The sequence below is a fragment of the Chelmon rostratus genome, chromosome 21, assembly GCF_017976325.1.
Source record: "Chelmon rostratus isolate fCheRos1 chromosome 21, fCheRos1.pri, whole genome shotgun sequence".
Lineage (NCBI taxonomy): Eukaryota > Metazoa > Chordata > Actinopteri > Chaetodontiformes > Chaetodontidae > Chelmon > Chelmon rostratus.
The window spans coordinates 5,531,548-5,545,693 of NC_055678.1; the positions used below are offsets into that span (position 1 = coordinate 5,531,548).

A 14,146-nucleotide genomic window follows, 5' to 3' on the forward strand; every position below is an offset into this window, starting at 1 on the left:
CATTTGTTTTGTAGACAATTAAGTGACATTGTGTACCCATAGAGAGGTCCCACTTTTGTCTCTATGGTTGCATTTCTGCCCCACCCCTGCAAGTAATTGCTCAGAAAAGTCAGATTTTATCGGCTCATGTGATCACACCACACACCACCGGAAAAAAAGAGGTGAAAACGGGAGGGCTAACTCCCAATTGCTAAAGAATACACGCATAACGAGGTGCATCATGGCCGTAAGGCTGTGGTAAATGACCGGGGGATGACCTGGGATGAGCCCAGCACGCTCCTGTGATTTTCCCATCTGGATATGCCATTACCTCCGTGGGGGATCTTCAATACTGTCATCAGATTTAATGGCTGATTTCCTCCCCTGTGTTCCCCTCCAGGTGTGGTCACCCTCCTCGCAGACTGCTCCATCCACAATTCATGAGAGGAAACTGATGCCATGACGATGGCCTGCGTACTCGGGCGGAGCGAGAAAGAAAAGTCTGCTTCACCCGCTGAACCGTGCAGTTCGAAGAGCAAGCGAAGCTCGGCGGGACTACTGATAGGAAGCTTTTAAAAAGAGGAAGCTGTGGCGTGATCCGAGCACTGCATCAAACAGGAAGCTTGCCCGTTTGACATAGAAAAGGGGTGGGTGGTGGATGGGTGGGGGGGGTTGAAGAAGTGAAAACACCAGGGGCCAGACAGGGAACAGGACTTGTTTTCACAGGGTGTGAACGTTTAGAAAACACTCCTGACCTCCTCCTCTTGTCTATTCTTACCTGATAAGCTGAAGGTCAGCGGGGAAAAGTGAAGGCTGTGTCACGGCCTTTGGAAATGTGTGTGTGTGTGTGTGTGTGTGTGTGTGTTTTGCTTTATGCAGCAAGAGATGACAGAATTGTTGACGCGTTGAACCACTCGCTTACTTCATGTGTGCAGTTATTGGCAATCGGCATATTGAGAGCAGGCGCTGCCACCTGATTGGAGCTGATCTGTGCTTTCGGAGACCAGACACACTGTAAGCACATGCCAGGCGCGGGTTGTACCATCCTGCATTCATGTGGACATTAACAGAAACACGCCCCTGTGTGCTGTCACCTGAAAGCGCCGACAGGAGGTCGCCTATTTCATCTCCTCTGTCCAAATATGAGCATTCGCTGCGTCTCATCCAAGCCAGAACGAGAAAAATCCACGGGCCAAACACCTCCGCCAAACCACATGACATAAATTATAGAAATTATGCTCCTTTTCTTTTCCTGCTTGGGTCACTTTTCATCCCCAAACTATACATCTTAACTGCTAAGTGGACAGAATACCACATATGGAGAGGGGATAGCTTCTTACATACTGTGTATTTCAGGCCAACATTTAATTAAAAAGTTCTTCTTTATGGCGTTTTCATTCCTGTGAGCGTTATGGCCTTCAGTTCAGTGTCACTGCGCTCTAAGTGGAGTGGACAGCATGCTTGCTCCTTCAGACATTTCCACTATGCAGTAATTCACAACATACTCTCATGGGCCACAAGGCAAGAGTGTATATATAGGCTCCTCTAACATTTCCCTCACGTTCTGCAGCCGGTTGAGATTTACTAGGAGGCACTTCTCCAGCTCTATCCGGGAGATAAATTTCATACGAGGGGTGGCTTTTCATGCTTTTCGGGGGCGTATTTATAGCGGCTGAGATCAGGGCGGCAGAGGCATGCGGGGTGGCCTTCTTCAGCCTAGCCATGTTAAGTGATGCTGAGGCCGCGGGGGGCGGAGCAATGACATGTCATTCCATTCTAAATCCAAACCTCCATGTTTATGACAATAGTAGCCTGACCACGAGGCGCAAAATAGTGCGCAGAGCGGCCCCCTTGAAGTCGCCACCAAAGCCCTGCCCTTTTAAACGGTGGACACAGAGGAGGCTTCAGGGCAAGCAACATAAACCTGCAAGGCAGTCACATAGCCGGCGTGAGTGGGCTTGAGATTACATGGAAGGCAGCTACAAGTGGATAGAAGAGACACTGTGTGTTTACATTTAGAGCCCGAGGCTGGAGGCAGATCAGATCAATCGAGTCTTTGCTTACTACAGATAAACTGGTATTCCCGAACTTTTGCTAGGAAATAGAACTTGCACTACAAAAATGTTTGAATTTCTTATTTTTCTTAAGCTTTCTGTTGTATTTTAGTTTAATTTATATACTTACTCTTGCTAGTGTAATATGTACGGATAATATTCAAAAGTCACATTTAAAAGATAATTTCCAATTTGTCTTAACCATTTGTGGTAAAAGGAGTATCAGACAATATATTATTAGAGCTATTTAGCTTTCTTTTACCACTAATACCATTTGGGCTTTTTTTTAGAGCATCAGGAATGAATTTGTGTCATAAAGACATTAAATGTACAGTAGGTTTACATTATGAAATCTAAATGCTTCAGAAACTCAACATAAAAATTGTGATTTTCCATCCATAATGCAAACATTTCAACTATCTGTCAACACATCCCAAATACCCCATATGTGGTGATAAAAAAAAATGCAAACTAGGTCTCTCAGTGAAATAACGGGGAATGCAGAAACTTTTAACTAAATATTCCTGCTGGGTCTGTGTTTAACACAACTTCTTATGTTTAAAGGATCTACATCATGCAGAGCTAACTGGTACTTTAGATGTAATGTAAGCGGCATAGAGAGCAGGTCCCACTACACTTCCATGGTATAAAAAACAGCCAAGGAGGGAGCGATTAGCTGAATGGAAAGCTTTGCTAACATGTCAAAATGAGAAAACTCCAAGGTTAGCTCCAAAATATTGATGGCAACACTATATAATGAATGCAAGCACCAACAAATTTGCACTAAAATGTGTATATTTCACAGAGCAGCTGAGTAACTCCTGGCTACAGCTTGTCTCTGAAGTGGAAACCAGGCTATCATCTGTCTGGCCCAGCCTCTTCATAACAGATTAGTGTAAATGATCCTCATTTCCAGTGGTAGGTAACACAACGCAGATTATTATTCTAAGCTACAGGGGTTTGTGTGGACTCTTCCTGCGGCATGAATCATTAAACAGGGGACTGTAATCCATACAGACAGTCAGCTTCTCAGGGTGAGGGTGAGCTATCTGATGCTGCCTGGACACCAACTGAACTCCTCTGCTTCAACTGCTCAGATTGCTCACCTTTCTACAAGAAATATCAAGATTTGAGACAGTTATTGCCAACTAAAGCAGAGGACAAGATCAATATGCAGGGCAGCATCCATGTTCATATAAACAAATTCACAGCATCTATGGGGGAGGATTTTATATGTGCTTCAATAGAGAAGACTGCAGGAAAACTAGGAAGAATTTGCAGGGAGGCATGAAACATACATCCAACAACAGGGAGAATTAAAAGAACGAACGAGAAAAGAAACGTTAAAAACTTAAAATCCTTATCTGCACTCTAGTGACATTTTCTTCCCGTCTGTTCCTGAACAAAGTAAAAGCATCTGCTCAACATTAATCTGAAAAACCCCAGGCGGGGTGTTTCGGTAACCTGTGGCAACTGCTTCTGTGTCAACAGAAATCTTGGACAGGCCAGCTCCTGCAGCCCGGGACTGTGCAGCACTATTGGCTGGCTCAATGAATGACTTGCACACTTGTCTATCTATTATGCATGCCAGTTTACCTTTAGTGGGTTCTTGAGCTCATTTCCAGGTAAGCGCAGCTGAGAGGTAGCCTGTCTGCATCGGGACTATCCAAAGAAAAGCTCCGTTCGGCTTGGTAAGATGTTTCTTTTGGTCATTTTGTTTTTGGTTCTTATGAATATCGATTCCATTTAGCCACATTTGTTTATAATTTCTTTAGGTATACTTAATGAATCGATGAATATGCCGTTTCTGTACTGTATTTAATGCCTGATCCAAATGTCTCGGTTTAGCAGAAGCTTCATAACATATCTGCACTTATGTGAAGGAAATTTATAAGCCTTAAAACTGAAGCTGATATGTAAATACTTATTTCATGCACTGGACTCAGACAACCAGGGGCAGCCTGAAAGGAGGCAAACATGGAGCTGATTGGATCCACTCTGACGGCCACGTACGCTCGGCCAAAAACCAGCCACTTCCTCCCTGCCATCTCCACCATGGCATCCAGCTATCGCAACACCCAGCCTGCCTTGGCCATGAATCCCAGTGCCAACCTGTGGAGGACCAACAGCTATTACAAGAGCGGCAGCGCCCCAACCCCCTCCTTACAGAGAGAGAATTTAGACCTGGTTCGAGCCAAGACCACGTTCTACCCCTCCAACAGGACTGCGCTGACCACCCGCTACACTCCCGACGACTGGTACAAGTCCAACCAAAGCAACTACAGGGAGTCCGAGTCTGCCCGCAAAAGCGCAGAGAGACTGAGAAGAGACACCATGAGGCTGATGCAGGATAAGGAGCAGCTGACCAGACGATCCCAGGAAAATACCAGCAAGAACATTGGCGAGCGGCTCAACGACATTGTCTTCTGGAGGTCTGAGCTGAGCCATGAGATTGACAACATGGTGACAGAGATAGCAGCCCTCAGCGAGGTCAAGAGGAGGCTGGAGAGAGCCTTGGCAGAGACTGAGGGGCCCCTTCAGGTGAGGCTGGAAGGAATATGCTTAAATGAGTGTGTGTGTCTTACCTTGAATTTTTTCCCCTCTGGTAGGGGAATATCTGAATTTCAAGTTGTGTTATTGGAACATTTTGCTGAGAATATTTATTTCTACAAGGACAAATTGCATTTGCCTTGAAATCTTCGCATCCAGCTCAGGCCTCAGTGCACTCGTGTTATCTTTCATGCATATCGTGTCTCAGGGTGCATCACTGTATCTGTGGTGAAACAGTTTTGACTCGGGTTCCCGCTTTGGTTGTAGCAACAGTATCTGTCCATTAATTAGGTCACCTCAGTGCTCTGGTTGTTTGTGTCAGCCAGAGTGAGTCACCTTGATCGAGTTGGAGATCTGATGACACAGACAGCTTGTTAGGCTAAGATCATGTGGCAACAGGTTTTCTGAGAGACTCCAGGTAACTGAAGCTGAAGAATGCAGCTGACGCATTGCACTATACACCGATCAGCCACAACATTAAAGCCACCTGCCTTGTCCTGGGGTGTCTGGCACCAGGATGTTGGCAGCAGACCCTTTGGGTCCTGTGGGTTGTGGGGTCCTCCGTGGATGAGGATTGTTCCGGTGTATCCGACGGATGCTCGATCGGATTGGGATCTGGGGAGGTTGGATGTCAAGTCAATGCCTAGAGCTCTTTGTCTTGTTCCTCGAGCTGTTCCTGAGCAGTTGTAGTGTGATGTGACAGGGTGCATTGTCCTGTTAAGGGAGGCCGTTGCTGTCTGGGAGTGCTGTTGCCATGAGGGGGTGTGTTACAATGCTTAGGCGGGTGTCAAAGCAACATCCTTATGAATGCCAGGACTCAAGGTTTTCCACCAGAACTTTGCATTGTAAGGACATGATCAGTGTTATTCACCTGATCTGTCAGTGGTTTTACTGTTGTGGCTGATCGGTGTGTTTTCACGTAGGAACAAATACTGCATACACTGCATACCTGCTTAAGTGAGTTTCTCACCTGTCACAGCGAAAGAAATGCTGGATATTCAGTCATTTCATTGTTAATCAAACCCTTTATACAACCATCTAAACTTGTTTTAGTCGTGATCACTTTGTCAATAGGTGTCTCAAGAGTGTTTGTACCACAGAGAGAAGCGGATGTCCATCGATCTGGTACATGACGATGTCGAGAAAGACCTCATAAAGGTAACGTTAAAGCGGTGTGAGTATATGCACATGTGTGTGACTTCTGATGCCAACATGGAAAAACAAATAAGCACGTTTTAATTTTTTTTTTTAATTCACCTGCACTGTGACAAGGAAGTGGAAATCATAAAGTCATGCCAGGAAAGGATGAGGCGACATCTGGACAGAGCCGTCGCTCAGCTGGCGTGAGTCTGGAAAGTCAATTGATAAAATATTGCTTAATGCAGGACTCTAGTTCATGATTATTTCCAACACTGTGGAGGCTGACATGCAGTTTATACAATGTTTTGTTTCTGTATTGCTTTGTGGGGTCCTCAGGTCGAACCGAGCTGCCCAGCATGAACTGGAAAGAGACATAAGTGATAAAGTGAAAGCTCAGAGGATAGATGACAGGTGTCACCACCTGAGGAACACATCAGATGGTATCAGCTACTACAGAGGGATTGACAGACTGGACCCCTCGTGAGTTTCATGTCATCAAATATTAACTGTTCTGTTTCATCACATCAAACCAGCTGCTAACAATTTCTCATGTTTGTTTAAACCAGGTTAGAATACTGGACTGGGATCTTTAGTTAACTTGTCTATCACAGAAAAGTCTTTCAAAGTCAAATTGGCTCTCTATTTTGTTCTAAAAGTAGGTTTAAAGATACCGTAACAAGTCTGCAGCCATGCTAGTGTCAGCGTGAAACTGTACTTCTGCCACGTTTTGCGCTGCACAGTACGACTCGGCTCTACACGACTCGACTCACTCTTGGTACGAAATCCAAAAAAGATGAGCCGAGCTGCGCCATGCAAGAGAAACATGCCATTAGGTGCAGTGGTGCTTTGAGCTATCAGCAAACATCAGCAGGCTGACAGGCTAATAATCACAATGCTAGCACGCTGATGCTAAAGGACCGCTGTGCAGGATTTAGTAGAATCTAACAGGGAGGTGAATCCTCAATACCCGTCCCTCCATTCTTCCCTATTCAAATGTATAGAAACTAAGTTGGCTACGAAAGTTGCAAAAAACATGAAAACACGAAAGGCACTCAGCAGATCCAGTGTTTAGTTTGTCCATTCTGGGCTACTGTAGAAACATGGCAGTGCAACATGGTGGAGCTCACTTTAAGGTAGCGAAAATGCAAATATTCTTATTTTCAAGTGATTATACACTTATGACAACATAATAAAGAATATTATATTCCATTTCTGCCAAAAGAGCCCCCTGAATCTTACACACTGGTCCTTTAAGCAGCTGTAATGTTGACCATGATGGTTTGTGTGTTAGCATGCTAACATTAGCTAATAAGCCCCAAACAAGACAAACAAAGTACAGCTGAGGCACGAGTGACATGAGTGTCTGAAGCCAATTTCACAGCAGCCAATACTGTCTCTTCTAGAGCCGTACCGCCATCATGGCTAGAAAGCATAGTCTTCTCCGTAAGTATAACCAAACACAGATTCTGCCTAAAACGCATGTCGTTCACTTCCCTCTGTCAGACTCTCTCTTCCAGACTCGTGGTCCAAGTTCACCGACGACAACATCCTGCTCTCCCAGAGCGAGCGTGCCGCCTCCCACAAGCTCAGGGACGAGATCGAAATCCTGCTGAACGCCACCTCCAACGAGATGTGGACCCAGTTCAACGCCGTCAACGTAGCCTTCACAAACCGCATATCAGAAACTGCCGATGCTAAGAACAGCCTGCAGACACATCTGGCTAAGGTCATTGCCTTTAATACAGGGTCTCATTTCATAAAAGACAGTTCAGCCTTGATATGAACACGATCTCAGAGATGCGACGAATCAGAATCTGTTTTTGATTATACATTTCTAATTTTTTTATTTATTTATCAGAGGCCTTGATCCAATTGTGTTTCACGATGTAAAAATTAAAAGTAAAAAAGCCTGGGTTGTAAAACCGTGGATCAAAAGAGGCAATCACATGATTCCACGCCAAGGAAAAATATATTCACTTTCTTCTATCAGTCGGTAATTGAATTAGCCCATTAGGAAGAGATCATGTGTTTGCAACATTCTTTTTCATTTTTTGCATGCAATGTAAATAGCACATATGCTCTGCAACATCTGCTAAGATTATGTAAAGAATACAGAATATAAGATAAGATGAATCTTTTTTTGTCTTCTACATGGCCTGGAGGGAACTGCATGTTTACTATGAGGCATTCCAGTCAAAAGAGAGGAATGGCAATAAATGCCTTTTTTATTGCTTATGCCATATTCTACACTGGATCCCATTGTTCTCAGGTTAATTGCTGGAGGTTACACATCTGAATCCACATCAGCCGTTGGACACTGACGGCAGCTGTAATGTGAGGCACACAGTCCTTAATAAAGCTCAGTCACTGTCAGTTACAAGACAGTGGATCATTGGAATTAAATTAGATCAAATGGGTTTAACAGAGCACGGCACTGTGTTCAGCTTGCAATGCACAGCTTTTTACTTCATCTCTTTACCCCCCCCCCCCCTCCACTGTCACTTGATCCTCTTTTGTCCTTATTCCCACCCTCCACTGTGCTGACCTGTTATTTTATGAATGAAACGCTCAGATGTCACTACCACGATTTAACAATCACGCCGTCAATCCGTCTCGTGTCCTCGCCCAGACTCTGCAGGAGATCTTCCAGACAGAGATGCTGATTGAGTCTCTGAAGAAGGCCCTCAGGGACAAAGAGTGCCCGCTGAAAGTGGCCCAAACCAGGCTGGAAGAGAGGACTCGCAGGCCCAATATAGAGCTCTGCAGGGACAACCCACACCACAGGTACTGAGCTCTGCTACGAGTATTGCTTCACCAGTCTAATAAGAAAAACGAATAATTCCACGACAGTATTGCTGCATATATATCAGCAATGGCAAATATTATTTAAATGAATTTAAAACAGATTTGTTTTGTGTGGTTAAACTGTGGGTACAGTATCGGTGTTACCATTTGGCTAGTTAGCATAATTAGCCATACAATTATAGCGATGGCTATGAGAGACAAGACCTGAAATCTTTAGTTTTTCCCAAATACAATAAACTAAATAGCTTGTTCAACAAAAAAAGTTCACAAATTAAAAACACTCGGATCAATGGACTGTCAATGACAATAGGTGATGATAATAATGTACTTATTCTAACACTTGGATCCTCATAGCTAAGCTAATTTGACATTACACAGCTCATTACATTGATTTTCAAATCTGAAAAGATGAAAGAGTTCAGTTTTACTATTGACAATGTTATTCTGTATTTTACTCTTTTATTTGAATGTCAAAAATTGCAACATAACAGACATAAGTTTGTCATTTGTGTTAAGATACCCTTTTATTTCTGTCCCCATGATGGCTTAAACTATAAAAATATTAGATCGAGAAACGATTTTACAACCTGCAGTGTCATCTGGGGCTGAAAAGCTTCCCTTCACTTCTGTACTAACAGTTTAACTGTGAGCTGCTTCTCTTCACCTTTCCCTGTTAAGACTTGTGAGTGAGGTGAGGGAGATCGAGGACACCATCCACAAGCTTCAGGAGAGGCTGATGGAGGCTGAGAACACCCTGCAGACTCTGGTCAAGACCAAAGTGACCCTGGAGCACGACCTGTCCGTCAAGGCCAACTCACTCTTCCTGGAACAGGAAAAGTGCATGAGCATACGCAAATGCTTTCCCAGCATGCCCCGTCTGGTGGGCTACACCTAAAAGAAGACTTGGAGGACCAATAGTTAACTATGACTGTTTTGATGGTTTTGGAGTGATTTAGAGGATGGTGTGGCTGATTTGAATGTAAGCAAAGTGAACTTTACAAGCACTGATGTAAAAATCTTATTTTAAATGATGGATTATGTTCATTTTGAGTACTGCATCTGTAATGTACAAAAAGAAAATAAATTAAAATGTTGTGATGTGGTTGACGTATCAGCTGCCACAGTGATCAATCCAGCTCGTCCTCACCAGAAAACTGGCTGTTGAGGTCATCCGTGCAAGCGGATTATTGCGACCAATATTTATGTCTGCTAGGCGGCGGCCTCTAGTGGCTGGAGTAGTTATGACGCGAGCAAAGGAGGAAGTCAGGTGACATCTTATAAACAACAAACACAGGACTATGACCCAGCGGCCTGTGTGAAATCAAAAGTCAACTTACAAAATGTACGTTCCGTCAGGCACATATCAGTAACATACTTATTTTTAGTGCATCATTTTCCAAAACCTAACCAAGTAGTTTTGTTGCCTAAACTTAAGCAAACTGCGACTGTTTTACAACGTTAACCACGTGACAATGAAGGTCCTGTATGTCTGTTGCTGGTACTTTATAAAGGTGACATACTGTGTGTGGCTTTTAGCATTCGACCTCTTCAGCTGTGTATGTATGAGGACGTCTTGGATTAATCAGGCATTGAACTACTCAGCATCTCTTAATGCTGTAATTTTGCCTTGAAAAATGCTAAAAACTCATGTGTTTATCTTGAAAGTTGTGCATTAAAAGCGTTGTCAATCATTAAAACTAATCCCTGTATTACAACCCGCACACCCACTGTAAATTTCCTCATGTCGGACAAGTAAAGATACCCCAGCAGCCAAAGGGGAGCATTGCTTTTAATCTGAAAAACAATAATTCACGGAAATGACACAAAACACACATTTTCACTCTACTTCTGAGCTTGAAACCCTTGATTTATAACGTACACATTGCTTTGAAGACCATGTACAGCTGTAATATGGTGCGGTGTGACTATCCATCCAAACCTGGGCTCTGTGGCTTTTCTTTACACTTCTGTTCCTCTGCGACAGGCCACAGCCCAGCGGAGCACAAGCAGTGGTCTCTGTAGCACATGTGACAGTAATCACCAAACAAATAGCCTGGATTAGCTCGTCCAGCACAGTCTCGAGATGAAGACAGCACGTCTCTGAAGGCTCACTCAGATCTGTCAGCTCTAACTGACCTGAATGCCACCTTCAGGCAGCGGCGGCATGTAAGAGAAGGTTTGACTCCAGCTTCCTGGCAAACACCCATAATTAGAAAATATGGATTGCGAAGGACTTTTGTGTCTTCGCCTCACCCGCAGGAGGAACTGGGCAAACATTTATAAGTTATGTATAAAACCCCACACCCATCTTAGGACTTAGGACCCGTCACCCTCTGTTCCCTGATGCCTTCCAGCTCCACTACAGACAGGCTGGCATCTAAAGGGTTAACCCCACCTTGATCCCACACATCTAAAGATGTGCAGACCATCAGTTTCATGTCATTTTGTTTATTCAGTCAACGCCATTCAGAGCCAGAACCAACGCTGAAAACTCATAAACACTATCACACTCCTTAACCCAGCCCTTCAACTTCTGCACTGCCGGCGCAACCTTTGTCTTTACTGAGGAATGCAAACTTTGCTGCAATCGCCACTGCTGTTTGAGTTTAACGACGCCTGTACAGTAGTCATCACGACTCCAATCCTTATATTGATCGCCATCTTCCCACCGAAGGAGAAGGAGAGATCACATCACGCAGCAAGTTCTTAGTGTTAATTCTTGCAGTTAAATTATGTTTCATATCTTACAGCACCAGCGGATATAATATAATTTACATATGCATGTCTCAATTTGACGGAGTGTCAGCAGACAAAGTGAATGGAAGTTGGAGACAGATATTATCTGCACTGGCATAGTAATCAGAGACAAGGGAGGCATCCGGGACCCTAAGCTTTGCTTCAGATCTATTACGAAACCTGGTTCCACCTTAATCCTTTCAGTGGCTTCAGCGTTAGAGTAAAAGCATGTCAACATCTCTAGTGTAAAGAGAGCAGATTTACAATACAGATTCCTAACAGGAGGGAGGGCGTGTCCATAGAGATAAACCACTCCCTGCATGTGTGTGCAACTTGCACTTTGATTTAGGTGTAATGTTTTACAGGCGTACTGTAGGTCACAGTCACAGTGAGCTGACGAGCTCTGTCTGCTGTGCAAACAGCATTGTGTTTGACTAAAACCCTCAGGAGCGAGTCAACTGCAGGAGGTCTCCCTGCCATGGTTTCCTGCATGTAGTGTGTGTTCAATGTGTGTGTGTGTGTGTGGGCCCTCAGTCGCAGCATTCCTGAGCCCCAGCAATGCAAAGAAAGGCCTCCTGTTGTCTCGCTTACATCAAAAGACTCCCTGTTCTCATCGCCTTGTAATGAAACACAGTGACAGATAGCAAAGAATTGAGGGCTTTCTACCGGCTCTCCCCTTTGCTTTCCCCCCTTTACAGCCCAGAAATGGGAGGTACCCACGAGGAGTCAGGCCGGATAAGTGGAATGAGCCCCTGTTTCTCCGTCTCCCATGCTTCGTTTGAGGTTGTGGTTCTGTTTCTGGACGGGACACAAATAGGCCTTCCTATGTGACCTCCTCTACCACCCCCGCATGTGGGGAATGTACTCTGGAATTCTCTCAGCAGTCCAAACATATTGGCAGTTTATTTTTAACACCCCCTCTTGTTATAGATGCCCTGTGCCCCATGTTATTTTGTGTTTTTTACATACCATCATGCCATACTAAAGAGCTGATTGCTGACCGTGTGAGGCTGGTGTCAGTCACTGAGGGTTTTAGACTCTGTGCTGGAATTACAGACTTGGGCTGAGCGAGCATCATGGAAGAAGAAAAGTGATGGTCGTCACAAATATTTGTTTTACTCTCGCTTGAGAATGCCAGTTTATCAACATATTAGCACTGATTAATCCATTACAGCAGATTGGGGTTTCTAACTGGGCAAACAAACAGTAATCTGTTAGTTACTTGATTACATTATTGTTGATTTATCATGATTGTGGCGACAAGGGGGCAGATGTCCAAAACAGACACCGCCCCGACCATCCAGAACGACCACCTCGCAGGTGTATGCCTCCACCAAACGGTCCAGTTCCAGTCAGTCAGTCATATATGTAGTGAGGACATTATTAGAAGTTCCTGTTAAGAACTCATGTCCACTGAGAAACATGCTGTCTTCACTTTTTACAGAGGAGCGCAGAGGACTGATAGAGAGCTTCATCGGCAGCACAGAAGATCTAAACACTCAGCACAGTTTCATGGTGGACTCCCAAGATTAGAGTTACCAGTTCAGTATGTGACCAAATGTGAAATATGGACACAATCTCTCCTTCTGTTCCTGAGTTATGGTGCTGAGTAACAGCCAGAAAAGTGTTTTTGCAGAACATTATGATGTTACAGTGAAGCTGACCTTTGACCCTTTGGATATAAAATGTCATCACTTCATCATTTTTATCCAATGAGACGCTGGACCAAAATCTAATGAGTGCATCCTTGAGTCCAGGTGGGCGTTTATGCTACATATAATGAAATTCCCTTAAGCGTTCCTGAGATATCATATTCCTGAGAATGGGACGGACATGAGGTTAAAGTGACCTTGACCTTTAACCTTTGACCACCAAATTCTAACCGGTCCATTGTTGAGTCCAAGAGGATGTTTGTGCCAAATGTCCTCCAAGGCGTTCCTGATTGATCGCGTTCATGAGAACAGGACAGACAGTCAGATCAACAACCCAAAAACACACAGCCTCCAGCCATGGCTGCCACTGGCATGAAGTGGCAAAAGGACCTTCTTACACATGCAGCTGAAACACAACATCACCATCCTCTAGGAGTTGTGCCAAGTGATGATGAGTCTAATATTGGCTTGTCTTTTAGCTCTGTTTTTGGTCTCCACCATTCTCATTATGTTGTTAACTGTTTGACTGTCTACTCCAGCTGTTTGGTGCGGAGCAGTGGATCGATTCGAGGTTTCTTTGCAAAAAAAATGCTTCTTGTTGCTGCTGGAAATAGGATTGTTGTGAGGTTATACCATACTGTCCACCTGCACCAAAAAACAATACAAAAATGAGTCAAATACCTCAGTAAAAGCTGTCAAGTTGGATGATTATCATCACAAGTCACTGGAAATAAACCCTATCACATCACATGTAGTTATCTGATTTAGTGTTAATACATAAAAAATGCTGATTAATGCAGGTTTAGCTGCCAGACACACTGTTTCCCCTCGCTGCACTATGCAATGCTTCCCTTTTTGGGAAAATGCTCTGCACAGATTTATCCATCCGTTGTGCCAATTCAATTTGGAGCCTTTAACATGGTAACCATAGTGACCAAGTATTATTAGATTTAATCCTCTTCAAAGCAGCCCGTCTCGTACTTCATGGATACCCTGATCTATCCTAAACGTGATAATGTACATCAAACCAAGAACATTAGATAACACATGGAAAGACTTGCAATGGGGGGGATATAAATGTGAATAACATGTAAAATACTGTTTGTAAGAAACAAATGATTGCTGGAAAAAAATCCAATATGTAATTGACATCTCTGTTGCTCAGCGATGTGGAACATTTCTCTCTTCATCTCCAGTCACCTCAAACTGCCGGAGTTTAAACTGATCTCT

General features: G+C 43.9%; 1 protein-coding gene across 1 annotated transcript; it reads left to right on the plus strand.

The window, feature by feature from the left end:
* Nucleotides 1-4,010: 4,010 nt before the first annotated feature.
* Nucleotides 4,011-9,423, plus strand: tekt3 (tektin 3). The gene is made up of 7 exons (XM_041963375.1): nucleotides 4,011-4,574; nucleotides 5,658-5,741; nucleotides 5,856-5,926; nucleotides 6,060-6,203; nucleotides 7,227-7,449; nucleotides 8,353-8,507; nucleotides 9,207-9,423. Exons 1-7 carry the CDS (start codon nucleotides 4,011-4,013, stop codon nucleotides 9,421-9,423), a joined length of 1,458 nt encoding a protein of 485 aa, XP_041819309.1.
* The last annotated feature ends 4,723 nt before the right edge of the window (nucleotides 9,424-14,146 follow it).